Source organism: Calypte anna, chromosome 5 (assembly GCF_003957555.1).
Source record: "Calypte anna isolate BGI_N300 chromosome 5, bCalAnn1_v1.p, whole genome shotgun sequence".
Classification (NCBI taxonomy): Eukaryota; Metazoa; Chordata; class Aves; order Apodiformes; family Trochilidae; genus Calypte; species Calypte anna.
In genome coordinates this window covers 4,864,687-4,890,274 of record NC_044250.1, presented here as the reverse complement: position 1 = coordinate 4,890,274, position 25,588 = coordinate 4,864,687, and the positions used below count along the sequence as shown (strand labels likewise).

The following is a 25,588-nucleotide window of genomic DNA, read 5'->3' as shown; positions in this document are numbered from 1 at the left end:
GACCACTGAAGTCCCTGAGCTCCTTCCTGTCCCATTATAAACTTAAAAAAGAGCATGAGAAAGTACCCCAAGGTGGCCACTGGAATTTCATTGGCAGTCCAAGTTCCTAAACTCCTACACCGTGCTAAAAAGAACTCAGTTTTAAGGCATGAGAATGTTTTCTTTTCCTTGACCTGCACCCTAAATGCAGGTTTTACCTTCTGTCAGGCCAGAAACACTCAAACCCACCCACCAGCAAGCATCTGTCAGAAGAACTTCTTGCAAATAAGATTGTCTTTGCTTCCAAAGGAAATAATTTTTCAATAGGGCTTCCTAATTAAACAAACAACAGCTTTGCACAAGTCCTGTGCCAGTCACAGAAGACACAAAGTCTGCTGTCAGACTACCATATATTTTTATGTACTGCATTTCAAAGATTGCTATTCAATTGTGATTGAGATGAAATATGAAACTCTACCAGCTGTTTTTCCCCAGAGTATTAAGCTACAAATGATCTGTGGAGATGATCTTTGTCTTCACCAATATCTTAATATTTCTCCATCCTGAATAACTTGAAGATTTATTAATTTTAAGCTAGACTGTTAATTACTGTCTGAGGATGGAGATTTTTCTTTCCTAAAGAATGTTTGGGGGAAAAAATCCTTTGTAAATAAGAAGCATTTCTTCCTTATTATTCTATCTGAAGATTACCTTTGGGAAGGGCAAATAAAGATATACATTAAATAACAAAAATTTTGGCCTTGCTCATATTACAGAAGAAATCAATTTCAGAAAAAAACAGTTTCTGTCACAGTAGAGGTTAAAAATAGCCACAAAATACTATACAGATGGCTCAACAGATCTAATACACTACTGTGCAGAGATAGAGACAGATCAGTCTGCCCTCAGGCCATTGCTCTTTTTGATAGGTGTATCTTCAGGTGCAGGTGGAAGAAGAAACATTGTGGGGGTGAAGAAAATGAGATTCTTTTTGTCAGAATTCCTCAGGTATTTTTGTAACACTACATGGAGCTCCACTGTAGCTCCTGAAAACTGAAGGTTTCACTCTGCATACACAATCTGAACAAAGAACAAGACAAAACCATAGCAGCACATTATAATGGCAGCCTCCTACTGTGAACACCTCCTCACCCTGTCAAGAAAGAAAGGATAAAAAAAAAAAAAAAGCAACCACCATACTCTAACCAGAGAGAAAACCTTTCTTTCTCTTTCTTACTGAAGATTCCTAGACACCCAAGAGACTGGAGAACTTGGTCCTATTCTTTCAAGCCTTGTGAAGACAACTTTGGTACCAAAACCACTGCTTGTCTTCTCAGCTAAACCAAAATACTCAGAGCAGGTAAGGAAACAAAATGCTCTCCAGCTCATTTTATCTCCCATCTTAGAAGTCAGCTCTCTTCAGCTTGTGAGTTTGAATAGAATCATAGAATCATAGACTTGGCTGGGTTGGAAGGGACCTCTGAGATCATCAAGTCCAGCCCTTGCTCCACTACCACCGCGGTTCCCATCCCATGGCACTGAGTGCCACATCCAGTCGCTTTTTAAGTATCTTCAGGGGCAGAAAATCCACTACTTCCCTGGGCAGCCCGTTCCAATGTCTGATCACCCTCTCCATAAAGAAATTCTTTCTAATGTCCAACCTAAACCTCCCCTGGCACAACTTGAGACCATGCCCTCTTGTCTTGCTGAGAGTTGCCTGGGAAAAGAGACCAACACCCAAATACTCTGCTACCTAGTGATAGGTAAATGGCTCCATTCCTAATGAGGTTAAAATTATTTTGTTTGGTTTATTACACTATTATCTTTTTTTAATCTTTCATATATGATTGAGAATGTGCATAAAATGAAGCTTGGTCTTAATGCAAGTGAAGCATGCACAGCACAGCTGCAGTGGGCAGTTGGCCACTTCATGAGGAGTAGCACTGCTTCTGCAGGAAAGGGAATTTAGGGCACTGTTTTATGAGCAGCTAGAAAACATTTAGTCAAAATCTCAGCTACAATAACTTAGAAATACATTAAACGAAATCTTAACCTTAAGCAGAATGATATAAAATACCAAATTTGAAGAAACTGCAGATGCTACTGAGAAAGCAGCATCCACAAATTTCAAAGCTCCAGATACTCAGCTTGTTGTAAAAACCTCATGATTAGATGATGATTTCTTGATTATATTTGCTTAGTATCTCTATAGTCTTTTGCCCAAAATTTCATGCTGCCCTCCCCTATTCCTAAATACTGTAGATTAAGAAAAACAGAGACCAAACTCCTTCAGGTGGATTTAGCACACATCACACTGCATAGGAGATGTTCAGGAAAAGGAAACACACTAATCACTGCTCCACAGGCTCTGCAGCTCCATAGGAACATCCTCTCTTTCCTAAGGCCTTCTGCCTGGCACAGCACCTTCATCAGGATTCCTTCAGGAATAAGGAGAACACCACTCTACTCCTCAGTAAGGAACTAGCGAACCCCACTAGGTTATTATAAAAGTTCCTGACTACGACCAACATTCAGTTTCAGAAATCACATGGTGCAACTTGGTTTCAAACACCTGAATTTCATCCCTAGACTTGAACATAATGACATGAGGGTTTCAGTGACTGTTTTAAAGATCATTAAAGAGAAGTTGAATAGTTCCTGCAGGGCCTTCATAGGGACTCTGGACCTTGGTAATCCTTGCTGCAATGTAAGAAATATATTCTTATGGAAAACCAAGGTTTAACACTATGGCACCAAGTCACCTGATGCTTTTATATATCTATGACATATCTCTATATATCAACATTCATGTGACAGTTAAAAAAAATACTTTTAAAGTACTAATTAATTTCCCTGACTACACTACACATTTTACAAATTGTAACAGCACCACTCATTATTGGACACAAAGAGGTATTAAATGCAAAACCTCTACAAAAAGGAACTAAATTTATTATAGAATTACCAGAGTGGTATAAGTGCTTTGAATTATTAATTTCCCACTAACAATTCAAATAACTTGAATGAGGCAAAATCCAATAAGTGAATCCATAATTTATGTATGAAGCATACCACATTAGGTCATAATTTATGGCATACTGAAATCTAAGAAAAAAAAGTTTGTTAGCAACTAAAACAAGAGGAAGATTACAAAGTGATGTTCAAAATGAAAGAAATCTTGGTTTCATCTTATCTGACAAAGTCAGTTTAGAAAAAAAAAAGTAAAATAACAGTCCAAGGATCAAGAAAAACCAAAACAGACTAATTGTGCAAATTATCTTTTCTTCTATCACAAATACAAGAAAGGTTTCATAGTGATGGCAATCACAACTGAACACTTGCCTTTCTATTTGTTGACCAACAAAAGCTTATGTTTTGCATTAAAAAAAACAAACAAAAACAGATACAAAAAACCCCAAACCAGGTATCATCGAAGTACTATTTGCACTGGGAAAGCCAGAGCCTCCCTCACAGTTACAGCCATCGTTCTGTCTCAAGATAACGACTTGAATAACACCAGGAGATGAAGGCTAAAACCAGAAACAAATCCCGAAACAGCAGCCGCAGAGTTCAGCGTGTGAAGGACCTGTCCGCATCGCTACAAATCACCTGTGCAACAACAACCAGAACCCCCAGAGCAGCACCTTTCCAGGGGCAGGAAAACTTTCCCTCCGTGGGAGCGGGAGGCAGGGACCGGGCCGGCTCTCCTTGGCCCCATCACCACCGGGACACGGGGGAAGGGCCCGGACCCCCCCGAGATTCTTCCCCACGGCTCGGAAACCAGTGAAACACCCGAGAGCATCCTCACGCCATGCGGACACCACAGCTGGCTGTGCGGACACCTCCGCACCATACACCCGGGGTCCCCCCCCGCACCCGCCGCGTTTCCTGCGCGGAAAGCGGAGCGGGGACCCGCAGCCGGCGGAGGAGATGCGCGTCCCCCTCCACCCCCTCCACCGGTACCGGGCCGCTCGGATGAGGATGAAGGCATTTCTACTGACCTTTCTGCTGCCGAAAGGACTGGATGGAGCCCGAATGATGAACCATTTTGGCGGACGGCAGCCTGCCAGCCCGCCGGCACCGGCAGCGAAGCGGGGGGAGAGGGGGGGCGGGAACCCAGCGGTACGGCCTGGCCCGCCCCGGCCCAGCTCAGCCCGGCCCGGTCCGCAGCACCCGGCGTCGCCGTCTCTCTGGTAACGGGAGGAGCGGCCCGGTCCGGTCCGGCCCGCCGCACAAGAGGAGGCCGAAGGACCGGCGGCAGCAGCCTGGCGGGGAGATGCGGTAACGCGGGGCCAGGAGTGGCGAGGGGCGGGCTCGGAACCGGCGGCTTCCCCCACCCCCCAGTGGAGGGGTTCGGTCAGCTCCGCCCGTCCGCGCTGCTCCCCGGGACCGGCGGGGTCAGCGCCCGCCCTTTGGGCAGGGAAGTCTGGGTGGCCCCTCGCCGGAGCCCGGTATCGCCACAAAACCCTACATCAGGAGGTTCTGACTTATCCCTGTTGCTCTCCTGTGCTCCTCTTTGGGAGACAGGTGTGACCCGTGAGCTGAAGGGCAGCCAGGTATCAGCTCCATCTCCTTTACATAGTAAGAGATGCGTTTACCTCGATGCCTTAAATTTGTAATTCAGCCTCTCCACCCCATAAAACTCTGTTGCGTCACCAGCCTTTTTTTATATGCATATATAAACCTCACAGTCTTAATCTTAGATAGGTTTTTGCAAGAAGACACTTAATGGCACCTTCATGATTTGATGTGGCCCATTTGCATGCTGTTTGTGTTATAAAGTCTCACTTCTCCACAGTGTGTGCCAAGAGGCTCATTCCAGATGATAAAATATTTGAATTTATAAGGCTTTACATTTCATTCCCTGCCTCCTGCTCACGTTATTCTCTCTGGGTACTGAGTAAATTTCACAACAGTATCATTCAACTCCTGTCAAATGTTTTGGTTTTAGATTTTCTACCACAGTAATCTCTCTTGTCAATCATTCTGAATTTAGTCAATCCAGTATTTCAGCCTGCATCCAGAGTATCTCCCTTCTCCTTGTGGGGGTACACACATTATTTACTTGGCAGAAGTTAACTAAATCACCTATTGCAACCTGTGCAGCTACGAGCAAAATCTCCAGATCCTCCCAAGTTTCTGTGCTAGAATATGTGCTGGAGGTTTGCTCCAACAGTCAAGCAAAGTTAGAACTTTCCTGTAGATGACTGGAGCTTGTAGTATACCATTTTTAAAAAATAAATGTATGTTTTCCACTCCTTAATGCACGACTGTGTGTGTTACAAGTTTTGCTACTTTGTATCAATCCATAATGCATACAAACCTTTTTCTCTTAGGATAGAGATGTTTTTTCACTATTAAAATATATATACATATTAAACCAGCCAAATATAAACGAAGTCATTCATACAAGGGCTCTAATAAGTAGACAAATAACACAAAAATTGCATCCTTACCAAGGAAGTATCCTCTTTCTGAGCTTTCTTGAGCACACCAGGCATCACTTATCTATGGCACAGCTGTGGCATCCAACTGTTACCATAAGAAGGGAAAAAAAAAACCAAAGCAAACCTACTTACCTCCTCAGGCTAGCTGACCAAATTTTTGTTTTGTTTGGAACATATGCAGAAGGTTTGTTGTCAGTTCAGGAAAAGATACAGAAGCTGTGATGCTGTGAAAACATTACCCTACTCATTTGTCAGTCTGTGGTGGCTTTCTACACACTGCTGAAGGTAATAGATGAGGCATTCCTCTGCATTCCTGCAATTTCAGGAAAAGTGCTTGGAACAGCTCTTTCCTGCTGAGAGACAGCACTACAGATGTTGTAGGCAGAATAAGGCAAGTGAAGAGCAGCCAGGCTGGCTCCTGTTGATCAGCAAAGCCTGGAAAATCCAGGAGCAAGCCAAAAGAAGAGTTAGAATCAAATTCGTGTTGTTTACTTTCAAGCTTTAATGTAGACATTAGGATGGATGAGTAGGGATGGGAAGAAAAGGTGCTGAAAAGTAAAATTACAGCCCAAAGGGTTTATCTCACACATTCTTGGAAAAGAGGTTGCCAGTTGCTCAGTACATCCATCTTATTTCTGGTCCTCCATAGAGAGTTACAGAACTCCTGCTTTCAGATTTATCTCACCCTATTAGTGCATGGAATGATGGGGACAGCCAGCCAGGCTATGCTGGTGCTCAGAAACCCAGAGAAATAATTAAACTCTGAGGAGAGAAATGAGTTATTTTTCTTCTCATTTCTTAATAATAAAGCTCTATTTTTCACAGTACATACCATGTAAACAGGAGGCTACTCTGATGGGAAAGACCTGAAGGTTATGGGAAACACCAGCTTGAATCTCAGCCAGCTGTGCACTTGCCTCACAAATAAGACAAACCTTAGCAGAAATACAGCCAGGGAAGCGTTATTATAGCCCATTTCCTTGGCATAACAGTAACTGCACCTGTAATTTTGTGTCCAAAATCCTCTCAGTTCAGGAAAGGTGCCTACAAACTGGAGAAGATCCATAAAAGGATGGATCCATCCATAAAAAGATGGTCAGGGGTCTGTATAAACAGATATATAGAATATATATATATATAAAAGATGTGAATATATGTATATAATGTTTATATATTTATACAAATATATAAACTGTGAGGACACGAACAAACTGGCTTTATTCTGAAAAATAAACTAAGGCATTCCAGCAGCCCACAACTACTTGAAAGTCACTTAAAAAAATGGCATTACTAAACTCTTCTTAGTGCTAAATGGTTTGATTAGTGACCTCCAGAAGAGGTTAAACACAAAGCAGGGAAATATCTGTCCTTAAAGGTTTTAAAAATTTGCCCTGACCAAGCTATGGCTGATGCAGTTTGATGGTAGCAATGGTAAAACTTTAGAACAGGGGGTTGGATTAAAGGACCTTCAGTGGTTATAACAGAGGATGTAATAAAATTCAAACTAAGATGTAGGCACCAAATTTTGAATTTTTATTTAAATAGAATATAAATTTGTTGGTTTTTTTCCTGTCTGTGATGAAGGATTTTATTGAATGTATATTTATGCACATCATCAAAGTGAAAAATAGCAAGATGATATTAAGTGGCCTATAATATAAATTCAAAATGAAACGTCTCTTCTTTAACATACTAATTTCTAAAATTCTTGCAAATTGCAATTTCTAAATAACTGGAAAATAGATTTCTGGGACCAGGGTGATTCCTTTGGCTAAACTGTTGCCTGAGTAAGGGCACTAAATGTTTACAGTGGCACCCAAACTTATTGATTTGCTATATTTTTTTAATGTTATACATTTATGAAAAATTAATATTTACAGAATTGCTGAGTCCATTTCCTTCAGGAGGGCAGTTCTGTACTGTTTAAAGTTCTGCAATGCAAATTCCATCTTATTCAATATTTGCAGTAAAATTGTTTGCAAATGTTCTCATTTTACTGACAATTATGGGCATTTTGCCATAGACTCTACCTTGCTGAGCAGGCCCTTCATTAGCTCTGGTAAAGCTGTCAGTCACTATGGAGAAGGTCTAGAAAGCAAATTACAGAGCATGATAAAATCTGTTGCTGTGAAATTAAAAACTTGAACATTTCTATAAACTTTTTGCTTTGAGTTGCTAAGACACTAAACCTTGAAATCTCACTGATTTTGCATATTTTATTATTTATCTTCTGCAGTAATTTAAGAGACCTTTTTCTCTGTCTGTGGAATTCATTTTGTTTTCTGACTCATAAAAGTGTTTGGGCCTTTATTCTGTAGCTCACTGTAATTACATGCTTATTTTTAAGCTTGTAGTTTATAGATTCATGTTTACATCCTAATAATTTCCTCCAATAAAGTAAATTTCCTGGTTTTGGCTGCAACTTATACAGCTAATGTGAGAAACAGGAAAAAAAATGTGTATTTCATATGCTTAGGAAAATTTAATTTCCCTCATCAAAGAAGATCAATTGTGTTGGAATATATTTGGGTTGAAAAAAGCAAAACTAGAAATCCGAGTAGTTCTTGTGCCTCACATAGAGGAGCTCGTTGGAACAGAGCTATACAGAAGTGAAGAGATGGTGAAAAGGGAGTTTGCTAAAAAATCCTTCAGTAGTAATGCAAAGAGATTATAAAGAAAGCACTAATGTCAAGAAACAGGGGAAGAGGGAATAGCAGAATTATAATAGAATCCAATATACACAAGTACCCAAATTTCCCCAGGTAAGCAACCTTCTACTACATGGTCATGTTTTTCTTTTCTATTAGACATCTCAGGTTTTTTACTGCACATTTTATCTGACATGAACAGCAAGAAACATTATTGTTATCACATTCTGCAGCACCAGCTACCAAACTGCTGCAATGTAATTAGATTTCTGATTAGCAGCCTTATTCGTCAGGTAAAGAAGACAAAAATCAGATAACCTAAAACTTATAACTATAAATTATAGGGTTATCTGTCATTTAATTTTTGTTTCAATTGTAGAGACCTGTTCTGCAATTCTGTGCATTTTTTACCATGTTCTCAGTACAGGAGCTTCAAGAGTGACATTTGTAGAAACCTTTAGAAAGAAGATGTAAATATACTCCTTATCTGTATCATCTAAATTTATAGTAAAAAATTAATAATGTAGATATTTGATCCTAGATTTATTATTTACTATCAGCTCTTTGGTTTAGAGATAAACCTTTTATTACAGCTTAGTGCATTTCTGACAACTGAAGTTTTTTTCATCACCTTCAAGCTACTTCTTTTTAGAACCTCTTAGTTCTTACTATTTGGATTATTTTTGCCACATACCTGCTCTTTTTCCCAACTAGATCTTTTTTACTCCCTGTTATCCCCCTAAAAAGATGTCAGGAGAATGCACCTTACAAACTTAAGAAGGAGCAGCAAGAAAAGGTGAAACGGGAGAAATTAACATGGATTCTGAGCATGGTCAGCCCCTCATGTCCTTGTCATTTGGCTGTTTCTACTCACATTAAGATGGAAATAGTATGGTAAGAGTGCATGAGCTTGGCATGTTACCTACACATGAGGGAGAAGTTAAATTAATTGATAGAATTAATTCAGGAAAGGCAGTCTTTCTTGCTATACATTACTTTACAGAACAGAGAACAGCAAAGTCCAAGCCCACAGCTGAAAGTCCCAGGGTTACAGTAATACAAAGCAAACAGTCCAACAACACTGGGCTAACCTCTTGGCAGCAGGGAGTGCAGTGCTGTGATGCTACTGCAGAGCATTATCAGACTTCCCCTTTCTAACTTGTCTTAAACACTGAAGTTCAGAAATGGTAATTTTAAATTTGTCTCATAGCACATCTGCATTCCCTGTCAGCCAACATGCCACCTTCCAAAGGAAAAGGAACTACTGAGAATTTCTTCAAGGATGACTATTTCTTCATTGCAGCATCATTAATGAAAAGATAAGAGGGTGTTTCATCTAGCAGCTTCTAGAAATTTTTGTCTTCAGGCTTATACTCACCTGCAGCTTTGGCCTGATTTCCTGCTGCATGAGTAGACCCCTTCATGGCTGCACAACCCCATGGTGGGTACCACGGCCTCATTCCAGCTCTCCACTGGAACTACAGAATGTATTCTCTCTGTCAAAAGCATCTGAGAGTGGATGGATGCCAAATGTGTGAGCTACAAACCCCCACAGATATTCACCATGCATCAATCACCTCCCCATCATTTTGGAAGCAACATACTGAGGTGGGTTATCCCATCCCACAGACTTCTGCATTTCACCACCACAGATCTTGCTTGGCTACACCAGGTGAACTCCCACAAGGCTCATCCCTCCTAGCATTCAGGCAGTTGAAAAATGTTTTGCAGAAGAATTAGGATGATGCCATCTGGCCTAGCAATCCTATATTCTGACCTGAGAAGAGCTGTACCATTATACAAGAAGATAAACAGTAGTAATGTTGCAGGAGTTTTTTTACAAAACTGATCTGAATGCCCTTAACATCACATCCAAGTTCATTAATGTAGACTTCAAAAAAAAGAAAAAGATCTTTATTGTAAGGCTATGGGTGCTATGTTCCTAAGACTGCTGGAAAAGGGGGGATGAGATTTTCAAACATAAAATATTTGCAATCATAAATTGCTTTTTATTTGGTCACGATTTATCAATGTCACTGAAAATTTCCAAATAATAAAAAAGCTTATCCATTTCTGTTTTCAAGTCATGATGTTTCAGAATTTAAATAATGTCTTGTTGAAAGTCCAACCCAGAAAGTACTGCAGTAGTGCATGGTGCCTCAGGAAAAATTTCTCTAGGTTTCTTATCCTGAATCTTTCACATTTAAGAGATGTCATAGATAGAAAAGTGGCTGGCTGAGATATTTGACATCACTATTTATACCAGCTGGGGTAATGGCAACAGTAAAAGCCATGAATTTCGTTATTAGAAGTTGTTTGGCAAAAGGAAGCAAAAAAGATGAAATAAAATATGAGAGCTTGGGTACCCCATGTTGATTCTGCTGTTCTGTACACAGTATCCTAACCAACAAATTTGTTCCCCAGGACTTATAGAATAGAATTTATAACAGTTTTTAACATCCAGTGCTGGATTTTGCAAATGTAAATGTAGCTTCTGAATAAGAGATGATTCTATTGCACTAAATGTAGATGAGAACAATGCTTCCAGTCCCATCCTGATGATGGTCTGTACACCAAAGGACATAATCATGTCCTCTGCAACAGCTGGAATAGCTTGATTGTCTATATTTTTTTTTCCTCATCCCCAACTTGCATGAATCTCAGCAATAATTATTTAAGAAACATAAGCTTTTTATTTTTTTAATATGTCTCTATCTATCTATCTATCTAATCTATAATTGCTCTCACTATTCAAAGTTATTTATGGCTATTTCTAGTTATATTCACACTGTAACAGTGACATCCACTGGCCAATGTAGATAGCACCAGGTTATTTTATGCTGAATAGCACTTGGTCATTAAATTGCTAGGAACTTTAAATACCTAAATGGGTTTATTTACGATTAAAGTAAATAAATTTGTCCAATTCCCTGTGAAATTCGGAATATTTTAGGGATTATGGTGCTGTAGTACCAAACAACATTTAAGCCTAGTCTCCTCAGGTAAGGAGATAAAACTAAAGTGAATAAAACTAGAAAGTAAAACTAAATCAACCATAGCACCAAAACTAGTCTGAAAAGAAATATTAATCAGGATAAAATAACACTGCCGAGCTGATACTTATTCTGAGAATATCCACTTTTCAGTTGTTCAGACTCCCAGAAAATAATAATGGAGAATTTCTTGGCATGTTAGAATTGCATTCTGTTCTGGTTATTGCAAGAAAGAGATTCCCTTCTTAGCACCAGGATAAAGATCAGACCAATACAGCAATTAGGTACATAATATTGGCTGAGTAAATGGCAGCAAGAACAGATCATGTGTCTGATGTAGAGAGGGTGAGGAGCAGAGGGAATATTCCCCAGGAAAGCTCAGCTGATACTTGAGGATTAGGAGCTGTTCTGCAGGAAAGGAGTCGTGATGGGAAAGCTGTTTACACTGGGAAAAGGAGCCTGTGCTCACAGAAAAGAGCAGCTGAGAACAGGAGGTAAACAAGGAATGTGGGCTTGGATGGTTGAACATTTTCCTGACTTTAATTTCTGTCCTTCTGTCAGTACTGGAGAAAGAAAATGTGCCAAGCAATGCTCAAGAAGGAGCAAGTGGGAGGAAAATGCTCAGTGGTATCTCCCTGCAGCAGCTGTCTGACTATGAGGCTCTTTTCATTTTTATGCCACTGCTTTTGTTTGGGCTGCAGATTTCAGTAGAAGCATCAGGGAGAGGAAGCATTCTATGGCTTCCCAGAGAGCCTTAGATTTATTTAAGATCAATCAGGTAATTATTTGTCCGAGTTATTTATGGCAAAGGGTCCTCCTTTCAGTGTAAACAGACTCCAGTGTGAGTGACAAAACTCAAAACGTTCAGAGAAGAGCTCCCAGATACTGCTCTTCCTCCTTCCCAAGAGTTTATTTATATCAGCTGACAATCTGAGCCTTCTCTTCCCCACATTTCTCAAAACAAAGCCAAAATTAACCTAACTGAAGGACTTCTTGATAATTCTTCATCTTCAAAGTTGTCAAAGTTCTTCATATTCCTACCAAAAACAGGCCTTGAAGAACCAAAATATCACAGGAAATGCATTTCACATGCTCATAGCTGGGGGCAGGAAATCATGGAAAACTCATGAGAAAACATATCTGGCAAGAGTACAGCCTCAAATCACTGGGATAAAGTACTTCAGAAGAGTAAAAAAAATTGCTTATGATTCCCAAGATGAACCTGAAACTACAGAACTAATTTATAAACAGGCCATGAAAGCAGTCAGAGAGAGAAGAAACAGCAAGACACATTGACTGGTGATGATTTTTGGGTGAAGAGAGCAGGGAACCATAGAGAAAATGATCCCAAATTTTTTGCACTTCCTAAATTATTTAAATTAATCCTCCATATTTGTTTATTTATTTTTGCTCCGTAGACTAGTGTAATGCTTGATTTTCCTTACAGAAAAAAAGCTGTAACGTTGGATTTTGACATCTCACTAGAGGGAGCTCTGAGTTTATTTATAATTGGGAAAGCAGCATGTATGACAGCTCAGGGTTTGCATTGGAACAGTTTTACAAACTTGAACTAATATTTTCTTCTTTATCCAATTTCTTTATCGAAAAAATTAAATTAACAAACAAAAAAAGCCAAACAAACAAAAAACCCCACAAAAAACAACACCAATCCAAATCACACCAACCCACAGGTTCTGCCTGGTATTCATGGGATGCCATGAAACAGAAACACTGGCTTATAGGTCAAATCAAATTTAATTGACTTGTGTTAAAGACTGAAAATTGATCCCAACACAGTGAAGTGTGGTGATATTAACTACTTTAATTCTCAGATAATTACTAAAATGGATGCAGAGTAAAATTTATTCTTCTCTCCTTTAGTCAACAAGTACAAAATGAAGTTTCATGTGCTAATGAGATCTTAAGCAGCAACACCAATGTGAAAGAAGGAGGCCTGGAAACATTTCATGTTGCAAACACTGTCAGCTGATGCAGCAAAAACCAGATGTGCAAGCTGGTGCTTTAACAAATAAAGAGTCTTTCAGTTCCTCTAAAGGTCAATTTTGGCATTTGTGGGCCTTGAGAGGAATGCATAAATATGACTTTCAGTAAACACAGAGAATTCCTGCAGTCTAACAATGAAGATGCATGCAGGAGGATATTAAAGGGATAGATGGTCTTGACCTTACATTTTATTTTCTCATACAGAATTTTTTATATTCTCTATTTGCATTATAAGGATGGGAGTAGTTGTATAGTGACTCTGTAAGATGGGAGACTTGAGCTCCTGTCCTGGTTCTGCAAGGAACAGGCTGCACAATAAAACAGATTCTTTAACCTCTTTCAGTCCCGTTATATGTGAATATGAATCAGGACTCATCTCATAAGAAAGGGAACAGGCATATAACAATCATTTTGTCTTGAATATTGATAAAGACAGACTAAATAAGTTGATTATCAATCATGATCTGCCACATCTGGTTAAATATCTTAGTGTTTAGATTGGCTTAATAGGCACATATACTAAAATCTAGCCTGCTGAAAGTTATACACTACTATTTAAATGGGGAGCCTCTTTTCACGTTATAAAGCCAGAAAACAAAGATAAATGGTATAGGAGGACTTGCAGTGGTTCTATAAAACAAGTATGAAGTTCAGATTCATAAGCAACACCCTCAGTCAGTAAGCTCACTTAGGCCAAACCCACTTAGCTTCTCCAAATGAAGATTTTTCTCATGGGGAATGCAGGTTCTCAGTCCTTAAAATTGCAAATGTCATTGATGTCAACTGAAATTGAATTATGGCTCCAGAGGGGTCTGCATCTCATTTCTACATCTAACCCAGAACAGTGGGAACTACTGAAAGCTGGACTCTAAGATGATTTTAAGTGTCATTGTAGAAGCTCATTTATTCTAAAAAGAGGAATGTGAAATAAGAGCATAAAGAGCTGGTACAAAGCCTCTGAAATAGGACCATTTTTCATAAGCATTAATAATTATATTAATATGGCTTTGAAAAAGAAACCTTCCCTATGTAGGAAACATGTCTGGGGGATTTGCTGTGACTCCCAGATGCTGGTGTCTGTCTCTTGTATGACACAGGAATTTAGCATGCACGGGTATTGACTCTAGCTGAAAATTTATTTAAATTTGTGTCATTTTTTTTATTGATTTCAAGAAGTTTTGGGCAAGACCTTTAAGTCCAGTCATCCACCATAAAAAGCCCAAATGCTGTTAGTCTTATTCTACCTTTGCTAGTGAGAAGCAAACCCAGAAACTCTTGATGAAGCTTCTCAGGATCACCCTGAAGAACTGTGTCCTTGTGCAGATGATGGAGCAGAAGGCCTGATGCTTAGGGTATGAGCTCCCCACCTTTTCAGGTATGTTGCTCACTCTCTCTGAATTCCCCAAGTATAGAGCTCCATCACACTGTTTCTCTCACAAATACCTTTTTGCTTTATGGGTTATGCTGCTCGGTTTTCTTCTTCTTCTGTCATAATCCTCATTTTCTTTTCTGGGCATGACTTTGCTTTGAGGAATCAGGTTTCTGATGCTAACAGAAAATATGAAGTTCCTCACTATATTTAGGCTGTATTTGCTTTCCCCCTCTGGCACTGCTTTGCTTTTTATGAAGTGATGGATTCATAGATGAATGTTAAGTAGTGAGACTGCTGGCACCACACTGAGCAAACTGATCTGTATGTTGTTCCAGAAAGATTGTGTTATCATTTTTGTCCCATGATATTCATCAGCATTTTAGAAGATGCTCCTTTACAGATAAACTCCAAATCATAGTGCCAATAAAACCAGTGGCTACAAATGAATTCAAACATGCAGCACTTACTAAACACAAATTGGTTTGGTAACAGTCATATGTCAAGTCAGTTTTTAGTCTTAACTCTGTCAACATCAACATCAGAAAAGATAGGTAGTTAAAGCTGAATATTTCTTGTAGTTCAGTATTTGGTATTTATTTTTCATTATCTTAAATGTTTTGATTATTTTTTAGCTTATTAGCTTTATGTTTTCACCTTCTATATACATAAACCCTTGTTTACCAATGAACACTACCTCAATAATCTCTTATTTCTGTCTCCTCGTTTCTTTGATCAGATTTCCTACTGGTGGAAAAGATGCCCCATACCCTAAGTAATTCCACATTTCAATGCACTTGAGAGATATGGGAAGACAACTGAGAATGGCATCTTAGGATACAGAGCCAAAGTTGCAGTTTCAGGTATTTATCTCATCTGAGGGATAAAACAAATCCTTTTTCTCCTGTTGAATCGTGTTTAAAAATTTTGCCTTTTGTTCCACAGAGGCTGGGAATTCTAAACTACATCAGAGAGAGACACTGAACAACAATAAATGACCAAGATAATCCTCAGATGAGTTAAAAATTGGCACAGTTTCACTGGCAGATTAACAATAACATAAGATCAGTCCTATAATTTTTCTTGTCATTTACAAATTTATCTATTACAAAAGCAAGATTCTGCCAGGTAGCTGCTAGTGAATAACTAACTTGGTAAGTCCAACAGCACATAAATACAACCCACTAGATCTGTGTGGTGCTCCAGACCTCTCAGAGTTCCTCACAAACATATCATGTATTATAGAAAAAAATAATCTTGATTTTTGTGAGGATTTTAAAAAAAAAATCCCCAACTTTCAAGTCTTGTAATTAGGATTTTAGTATCTAATTTAGTATCTAATTTACGAATTTATTGGGAGGAGGACATTACTTTTTAATTTTAGCATGAAATTGTCCATACGGACAACACATGTTTTGGGTTGCTGGTGTGTTTCCATAATTTGAAGTCATGAGTATTAAAACCTTAAAGTCCTGATCCCACCCACTGCTCATTTGTCTTTCACGTTTCACATTATATGTTTTGTAATGTTACAGATATATTCCACAACACAGTAAAGCAAGCACCTGTAAGAACCCCCAAGGCAGCATACTGTAATGAAGGAATATTATTTCCTGAATCTCCACAACTGGATTTGGCCAAGGAACTTGGGGGACTTTTGGTTCACCTGAGCACACTTATTACTGACTTCACATAAGCTGAAAACTCAGAGATGCCTCAAGACTTCCATTAATTTAGTGTGAGCTCACAAAAGGACAAGCAGACCCATGGGATTACAGTATCATACCTGTTCATGGAGTTTCCTCACTCTTTGATCTTCCCAAGCTTTTTTTTTTTAATGACCTTTCCTATCTTAATGTGATTCAAACCTGAATGAAATTTTTTTGACCCACATGTAAAACCATCAGGTTAGCTGAGAATGAAATCTCTTTTAACATGATGTCTCACTGTCCTCAGTGAACTGAGGTGACATTTGGTCTGCACTCTGCAAGCAGCATTGTGCCAGGACACCAGCAGAATACAGAGCATGAAGCCTTTGCTTGCACTGTCCTCCTGCTGCTAACAAAATTAACCCCCTGCAGCTCTGATTGTACTGGCACACACAGGGGCCTCTCTAGAGTTGGGAACTTCCAAAGATTTATGTCTTTTAGAAGGCAGAAGTCACTCTCTCCTAAAGAGAAAGAAACAATCTGGTTTTTGATGGGGATGTGACCCTTCTGTAGAAATAGAGCAGAGGAACACACAGAACTCTCCCCTGGATGCCAGAATTGTTTAGAAATTTGATTCTCTGGAAGTTGTCTGATTTTTGAAACAATACCCACTTGACCAAATACTTTTTCAGTTGGTAACAGGAATCTATGCAGGAAAAAATGTGGAGCCATATAAGGGGTAACCTTTAACAAAGTACCAAATAAAGTCCCCAGTTAAGTCAGAATGCTAAAGAGATTTAATCTCAGAGTATTTTAGGTCCTGTACAGGGGCCAAGGCTTTGAAGCTGTACTAAACACCAATAAACCAGATGAAAGGTTTCCCTTACACTTTTAGGTATTGGTCAAGAGGAAACCCTTTATTCACCAGGTACATTAATCACTTCAGAAAGCACAACCAACTTCATCTTACACTGAACAACACAATTAAAGAAATGCTGTTCTGTGCATGCACAGGTAAATGCAGGTGTTATAGAAAATACTGGTGATACTGGAAAACAGCACAACTTGCACCTGCTGTTTAGTAACCTCAAGTTGTGTGATATTTCTCAAAATATTCAAATTCACCTCACCTTACTTTGTTTCCATCCTACCTCAAACCATGCACGTGTTGTATGGAAGAGCTGCAGGGTTCTACCAATTTCTTTACTGGCAGAATTTTTTCTGAAGTCCTCCTATATTTCATGTGGACAGTTTAAAGCAAGAAATATTATGGCCCAGAAAATTCATTGGCTTTAAAAGGACATGAAAAGCTCTGGTAAGCTATGTGAATTAAAGAAACAAAAGGCATTTCAGCAACCAATATTCTTCTTCCCAGCAGAAGTGTATTGCAGTTGAATGAATATATTTCTAGAGTTCAGCATTTAAAGCGTACAGATTAACTCTATTAAAGGATTTAGAAGTATACAATAAAACCTCAAGTAACTTCAAACAGCTAGATATATTTTGCTAGGGATAAAAGCATTTTTTCATTACAAATGTGCATTCAGTGATCTATTTATGCTGACCCCCAATTTTTCATTGCAGGGCACGAATTTGAACCAGTGGTAGAATTTAGCTGATTTACATTTGCTTTCACTTCAGTATATACATGATCATTACTTCAGTTTTCTGTTTTGTTCTTGAAAATAAAGTCCAAATAAAAGAGACTGAAATATATATACTGGTCAATTAAAAAAAAAAAGAATGTACAAATACATATGAAATGATGGGAATGGCTGGAGTCCCTCCAGTACAAAATCCAGTTTATCCACATGATTGACAGGTATCCACATTTGGAACTGGTAAAGCAGCACATTCACAATATTTTTAAGATTAAGTTTAATTTACTAAATCTGGCTTATTCACAATAGCATTTGGTTAAATAAAAGCTATATTAGGGTGACTGAAGCCAAGCTGATTCTAACTTTCATCAATATATTTTTAATGAAGACCTAAATATTGTCTATTGTATTTTCTTGCATCCTAGATGGAGACACAAACAGCTCAGCCAACAGCACAATGTAAATTAATCAAATTCTTAGTCCCAATTGCATATATATTGACAATAAAATTCCCAGTGATAGCAAGTGCTTTGTTAATGGACAAAGCATGGGAGGATAATGGCTCTTTTTGCTTCTTTCAGACTATCAGGGAGAAAACACTTTTAGCATGGCCTGACATACAAATACTTTTACAAAAAGTACTGGATCCATCTTACAGCACAGGGGATCTGCATGGTGCTGGGCTCACCCTTACCTTGTAGAAGGGTAACAAGAAAACATGGTTTGAAGTGCCTTAAAGTCTAAAAATATAAAAGGGTAACAGAAAAATGTTGCCAACTGCTTTGTTACAGTTTGTCCTATGAACTGCAATTGTAATAATTATTTTTTTGAAGTGTGGTTGCAATAAAACCAATTATTTTTTCATATGTGCTACATTTCTACACATGAATCCTATTCCTGCTGTTGTCTCTCCAATGTCACACCTAATTAACCCATGTTTATGGAAAAAGACAGTAAAAGGGGCCAAGAACAGCCCAGTGCTCAAGTGATTCTCTAGCCTGCCATTTATGTAGAAAATTTGAAGTGAAAATAGCCCTAAGTCCATTTGGGTAGGAAAAGAGAAGAAATGTTTACCAGTCAGAAATATTTTTAGTATTGTGTCATGCAGTCGTTCACAAGTCTCTGGAAACAAGGAGAGAACAACGGAGCCCTCACTGGGGGCATTCCAGCTGCCACAGGCAAAGTTGGGAGCACTCAAATATGCACAGCCTGACCACCCACTGGAACTGATGTGCCACAGGGTTCCCTCTGGAGCTTTGAGTGCTCTGAACAAAGTGGAAGGGGCAGAGAGGTTTTGTGTAGAGCCAAGGGATTATTAAACAAACTTATACCTGCATTATCATTTTACTGAATGGTCAGTGTAGAAAGAAGAAAGAAAGAAGGGAAAACCTCATCCTTTGCAAACTTTAGGAGAGACTCCAAAACCTGACAATGTTGATGCCTGCCACAAAATGAGACACTGCCAATTGGAAGAGAAGCAGCTTTAAACAGCTCTGGCAGCAGAAAGTCATTCCAGTTGGGCACAAAAGCATTTTCCTTCTGCATCCCCCCAAACAAGCTCCCCCTCCTCCAGCCACACGCTCTTGCCTCTTGCCTTCCCCTCATTCTGTCATCCATCAGCTCCCTCCAGGGCTGTTTCAGCCAGCAAATGCCACAGAAAATTAAATCTGCAGGGAAAAAAGGGTGTTCTGTAGGGTCTGCAAGTTGAAGCAGCTCAGTGAGGAGCAAAATGGATGTGAGAGCTGATGTGTGCCCTGTGCTGCAGGTAGGAGCAGAGGGAAGAGGAGGAAGCAGGAGTATCCCTGTCTGACCACAGTGGGATGCTGCTCCCTGTGGTGATACCCACTGGAGAGATTCTTTCTTTGACTCAAACTTTGTGGTTTTCCAGTGTTTTCACTTAGGCATCTGAAAAATAACAGCACTGAAGTTTGGCTCAGCCGTCTAAAAAGTCCCAAAGGACAGGACACTGCAAAGGATTAAGTGAGGTTGTAGATAGAGGGAAATATAATTGAGTTACATTTATTATTCTGGTGATGTCATTTTAAAATGAGAAAAATAAATCTAAACCCTTCATGCTGGAAATCAGGCCCAGAATGTTTAACAAGATGCAGTACAATTGTTCTTCTTTATCGTGGCATTGGCATCTTGCCAGATGAATGAATACTGAGCTTTCATTAATTTTACATTTTTGTTAATACTGATACTGTTAAACCTGAATGAATTGAGCAATCAAAAGAATAGAGTTGTTCTTACTATCATTTCAAAACAATAGAGTTTTCCTTACTATCATTTGCTTTATTCTGTGATGTTATGCTTTGTATTCAGCTAACCACTATTATCCAGGCACAAAGAAAGGCTCAATTTGATTAACATTTCTTATATTCTTTGAGCTGCTTCAGACACCTAATGTTTGAGTGAGGGATGCAGTGTTACTACTTCTTATCTAAGGAAAATTTTCTGTTTTATCAGTGTTTCCAATCTAAAAGAATTGCTTAAAGAGGTCTCTTATTTTTACACATGACCTAATAATAATAATAATAAATCCTACTATGGAGGATTTTATAGTCTTGGTTCTACTCCTTTTCACTGTAAATGTACCTGAAATATGTGAGTTGCTAAATTACAGACTAACATGAAGGAGACAGAACATTAGGATAGCTGTTACCATGCAAAAAATTTCTCATTTCTATTGTTGCTTATAACATTTCCAGATATTGCTTAGATGGGTTTCAAATAAATGACCCAGCTTTTACTTCTAATTGTCACCAAGTATTTGAAAGGAATGCTTTGCTGCATTGAGAAGCATTTGGAATAAATTTTACTCTGGATATCTTACCTCATACTACTGGTCTTAGCTTTGCTTTGTTTCCCCTATATAGGACTGAAAAGAAATGAGAATTGTTCTAGTGACATTGTCCTGAGGTCATAATATTGCTAGAGGAAATATTAAATTTAGAGGCTTCAATGCTTCCAAGCAGAATCAAAATTTCTGAAGATTATCTCCAGTGGTATTTGCAAGAGCCATCCTCAAGCTCCCATGAATCTTGTTTCTTTTCCAACAAATCTATTGAATCACAAATACTAGCAAATTATTGTGGGACATATTGTGCCATTTTCCCTACATATCTCTGGATCATCTGAGCTGATGTTTCAAAGTATTTGGCTTTTTATTTGAGTCTACAAGAGTTCACCTTAAAACACTACTAAGGAGATAGCACAGCTGTGTGAACACAGTGGTTGTAAGAACTGAGCATATCAAGAGTCAGGTGTTAACATGTTTGGGGGATTTTATTTGGGTTGGTTTTTTTGCTTTTGACTGTTTTTTAAGGAAAAAAAAACCACAACCCAAATCCAAACATTATCTCTCTTCCATAGAGTCAGTTCAGAGGAGTAAACAGAAAATTTGACCATACAAACTCTAAAAATTAAAGCAGCTCTTCCTCTGCAGTCACACTCTGGTCATTTTACAGAGTACAGTTGGCAAGAGAGAATTGAACACAGATTACCCAAAGGCTATCCAATGCTATCAGTTATTAAAAGAGACACCATACAGGATAAATTATTCAATTCTGTATAAAAACTGCACAACTAATTTTGAAAAGTGAAACTATAGCCCTCAGGAAAGGATTAACTACATATTTCTGCAATTAAAAAAAAGAATGACACTGTTGTTATTGACCTAAATATTAATAAAGTAACCTCATATCCTTTGTATTTTATCTTTTTTTTTTTTTTTTTCAGAAGGAAAAACTGTATTCTACCCAGCTTGACATTATCAGTGGCTGTGTTGCAGTTTTGGTACAGAGCCATGATGGGAACTAAATTTTTCCTCTCAGTTTATAACTGACAGCATAGCCAGCTGTAAACAGGTACAGGAACACATGCCAAGGAGCAGCAATAGAGACTTCCCTTCCTATCACATGATGAAAAATGCCAAGTTCAAAATGCAAAATAAACAGATCTCCAACATTTAATTGCCCACTTGGTTGTAATTCATTGCCTACTTTGCTGGAATTGTTACATTTTGAACACACAAGATTTTTTTTGCCCTGGAAAACTTGCTTTCATGAATTTGAGGCTTTAGAGAGAGTGTTCAGTCTGCTCAGGTACAGATCTGTGTTCACAAAAGTTAACTGGTGTCCTTAAAAGTATTTCACTACCATCACTGCCCCTGTACTCAGCGCTGGTGAGGCCACACCTCGAGTACTGTGTCCAGTTCTGGGCCCCTCAGTTCAGGAAGGATACCGAGCTCCTGGAGCAGGTCCAAAGGAGGGCAACTGGGCTGGTGAAGGGACTCGAGCACAAGTCCTGTGAGGTGAGGCTGAGGGAGCTGGGGGTGTTCAGCCTGGAGAAGAGGAGGCTCAGGGGAGACCTCATCACTCTCTACAACTCCCTGAAAGGAGGTTGGAGCCAGGGGGGGGGGTTGGGCTCTTTTCCCAGACAACTCTCAGCAAGACAAGAGGGCAGGGTCTCAAGTTGTGCCAGGGGAGGTTTAGGTTGGATATTAGAAAGAATTTCTTTATGGAGAGGGTGATCAGCCATTGGAATGGGCTGCCCAGGGAAGTAGTGGATTCTCCGTGTCTGGAGATATTTCAAGAGACTGGATGTGGCACTCAGTGCCATGGGCTGGGAACTGCAGCGGTAGTGGATCAAGTGGACTTGATGATCTCTGAGGTCCCTTCCAATCCAGTCGATTCTATGATTCTATGATCTACATGTGTGGAGTAATCTGAACTCAATCACCATTCATGTATGACAAACACATCATTGACTGGGTGCTTTTTTTTAAAGTATAACATAAACCTCTACTTTGGCCTATCTAGACCACACATTTTGCCTCTCCTCAAGTGCTTCATTGAGAAAAAAGCCATCAGCAACATAAATTATATGCACTTTCAAAGCATGTTGCATGGAGAAGTGATTATGACTTGTTTTCTACTGAACTTGGCACTTGGTATTTGTCAGGAAGGTTGGGTACAAATTGTATGTCATATTAAGTGCTTCACACCATACATCTGTACTACATTAACAAACATTTTAAGCCTGCTGTCAGGAGTAATGAAAGCACTCATTTGTGAGGTAATGCTGACTATAGAAACTGTCATGTTATTCTGAAACTAAAATACCTTTGTAAGCAGGAGACTTTTGCTGTGAACAGTGAGACAAAAGGCTAAGCAAGAAGCAGCAAATCATCTTCATAAAATCAGAAATAACTTTTTTATCTGATTCAGATATCTTTCAGTTGATTTTGATTAATTAGTGAAATCTTGATAAAGGGTCATACATTTAAAAACAAAAGACAGGTATCTTGGCCTGTAAAACCCAATATCTTACACATTGGTTTTACCATGCTGGGAAGAATTATACTTGGGTTAGGCTGGGAGATTACAGAATTCTTTTGTTAACTCAGAATGGCATTTGCTGAAGGTGTAGCAGTATAAATTAAACTCCATGTAGTCTCATTTGGAATGTAGCAGTAACTGGTATTGCATAAAAAGTGTTTTCAGGAATCAAAATGTCAAAACTCTAATTGTCAATAGATCTGATCTTGGTCAGATTATTGTTACACCAATTCTCCCAAATGTATTTATATCTTTTGGTGATAATGGCAGAGATCAATATTTACACCTAGTCTCAAAGGCAGCATGTACAGGAATCTGCAAGACATCGTGCCAGTAAACTGTCAACAATACCAGATGGCAAGGGATATTTTTCATGTTTTCCATCCCATCACCAATCCTTTCTGCTTGCATTATACATGCACATTGAATCTGATCCAAAATCCATTGAAAGGTTTCAACTGACTTGGGCATTGCTTGTAGCAGACTACACTTTCACCCGTTTGCTTTTAATGCTAATAAGAGCTTGAAGAAGGGAAGTCCCAGCCCAACAGAAGACTGTCCCTGGGACAGTGGCCCCAACAAGCAGGTGGAGACCCTCTGGGTTTGCAGGCACAAAAAAACCTCAGCTCAGTGAGCTCAGGCTTCAAGAGTGCAAGACAAAAACAGTGCCCTGCAGAAAGTTCTCTCTCTGTGTTCTATATACTGGGAATGAAAGCAGATAATTTTATTGAAAAATTCTCCAAACTGTTTCAAGTCTGCAGACCTTAGGTTTAAAAGGTTAACATGTGGTTTACATAATGCATAAATTCTTAATTGCATTCAGGTCTTCCCTTGAAGAACTAAACACAGAGGAGTTTCTGTTTGTTTTAAAGGCAGAGACAGCATTTTATCAACATTTGACAGGCCTGGGGTTTTGAAAAATGACATCAAGCCAAGTTCAGTTACACCCTAGCAAGTAATTCTTGGTTATTTCATTCTGGCATCTGGGTCAGGAAGAACTTTGAGAGGATGCTTTCTGACCCAGTTCCACCATTTGTTCCTTCAGGCTACTGTCACATTGACTCCAGGGACCTGAAAATAGCCAAACGTTGGTCACATCTGGTCAAGGCCTCTCTTGGCATAAGAACTAAGAGCAGGGGCAACCCGAGAAGCAACACAAGAAAGCCACACAAACAGTCTCAAGGTAGTCAAAGTAACAGCCTTCAATCTTAGGTCCTTTAGTCATGAACTCCTCTTTCAAAAAGGGAATATTATTATAAAAAGAAAAAAAAAAGCAACTGGAAATAAACAATGTTAACTCATATTATGTGCAGGAAATGTGTCTTGCATCTCAACCTGACTAAAAAAAAAAAAAAAAAAGCCTTAAGTTTATGCTATTAGAAATAGTGAAAAAAGGAAAAATGCTTTTCTGACACCCAAAAAATCTCCAAAGAAAAGCTTGCACTCTATAAAGTCAGTCCTGGGTTGCAAAAAGTTTTTAAATGAATAACTCCACATGCAGACTGCAGAGAGTCAGCTGCCAGCTGTGTGCAGGGGGAAGTGCAGAGGAAGAAAGTGCAGATCAGCAGCTCCCAAAACAGGTTCATGCAGCATGTACCTGCCCTGAGCTTTTCTCTGAAACACTTAATAGTGTTGCTGCATCTTAATCACAAGAGTGAAATTAAGTCAGGTTATTCAAGTCCCTTAAAATAGGCATAAATGGAATAAACAAAACACTTAAAATGTACCATTCCCATTGAACTCATGTGTTTACATTTTTACTCTTCAACAGATTCTACCTTCAGATTAAACAAGCAAATTCTTCAGTTTATGGAGTGGGAACTGGCAGAACACTTTAAACAAAGCCTGGCACAGAAAGTGAGAAAACATGTAAATCCACTTTAATCTAAAAATGAACAGAGTTCTAACTCAATCCCTTTTGTATCTGATGCTCTGTGAAGCAGGAATGTATTAACACACACATTACATTCAAAATTCTGGCCATGAAAAGGCTAACCTGACCCAGATGCTATGGAGCCATCCCTAAACAAAACTTTAGACAAACATAACATTACTCAGGAAGAACTGGGATTTAGCAGCCAAACTTCCTAAAAGTTTGACTTTTCCACACACTTGTCTTAAAGAGAAGTGGACAGGGAAGGGGAGGAAGAAGGAACACTTAGGGCAAGAATAATATTTATAGGAGAAAACAACTTAAAAAGTTTTAAGTTCTGCATACATTTGGAGCAGGGAGCTTACTCAGGTTGTCTGTGGACTGTTTAAGGCAGAAAAAACAGTGCAAACCAAAAAACAAAACTTCCTAAACTTTAAATTGTTTTTTACCCTCCAAGAAAACCAAACCAAAGGAGTTCAAAGAAACCACTGAACCTGCACCACTTACAGAAATCTGTTCCCTCTTTGAGCAAGAAGACCAGGTCCATTTCTTCCTCTTAGCCTCTGCCTGGCTTGGACATTGCCCAGCTACCAGTCCAAACTTGGCCTTAGAGAAAATGCTGTGTTTGTACTGCAGATAAACTGAGTATGCAGCTCACTGTTCCAAGATTTCAAGGAAGCAAA

At 39.0% G+C, this 25,588-nt stretch overlaps 1 protein-coding gene across 3 annotated transcripts in view; it reads right to left on the bottom strand.

Annotated features, from left to right (window-relative positions):
- ANO3 (anoctamin 3) overlaps positions 1 to 25,588 on the bottom strand; it is a 101,188-nt gene that overhangs the window by 69,844 nt on the left and 5,756 nt on the right. The window contains exon 1 of one of the 3 annotated variants that reach the window (XM_030451180.1): positions 3,981 to 4,077. The exons of 1 other annotated variant lie outside the window; for it this stretch is intronic. In XM_030451180.1, the coding sequence (XP_030307040.1) occupies positions 3,981 to 4,026 (46 nt within the window). In that variant the 5' untranslated portion in view covers positions 4,027 to 4,077. Of the gene's footprint in view, positions 1 to 3,980; positions 4,078 to 25,588 lie in introns of those variants that run through there. One more of the 3 variants, XM_030451181.1, reaches the window with a different exon arrangement.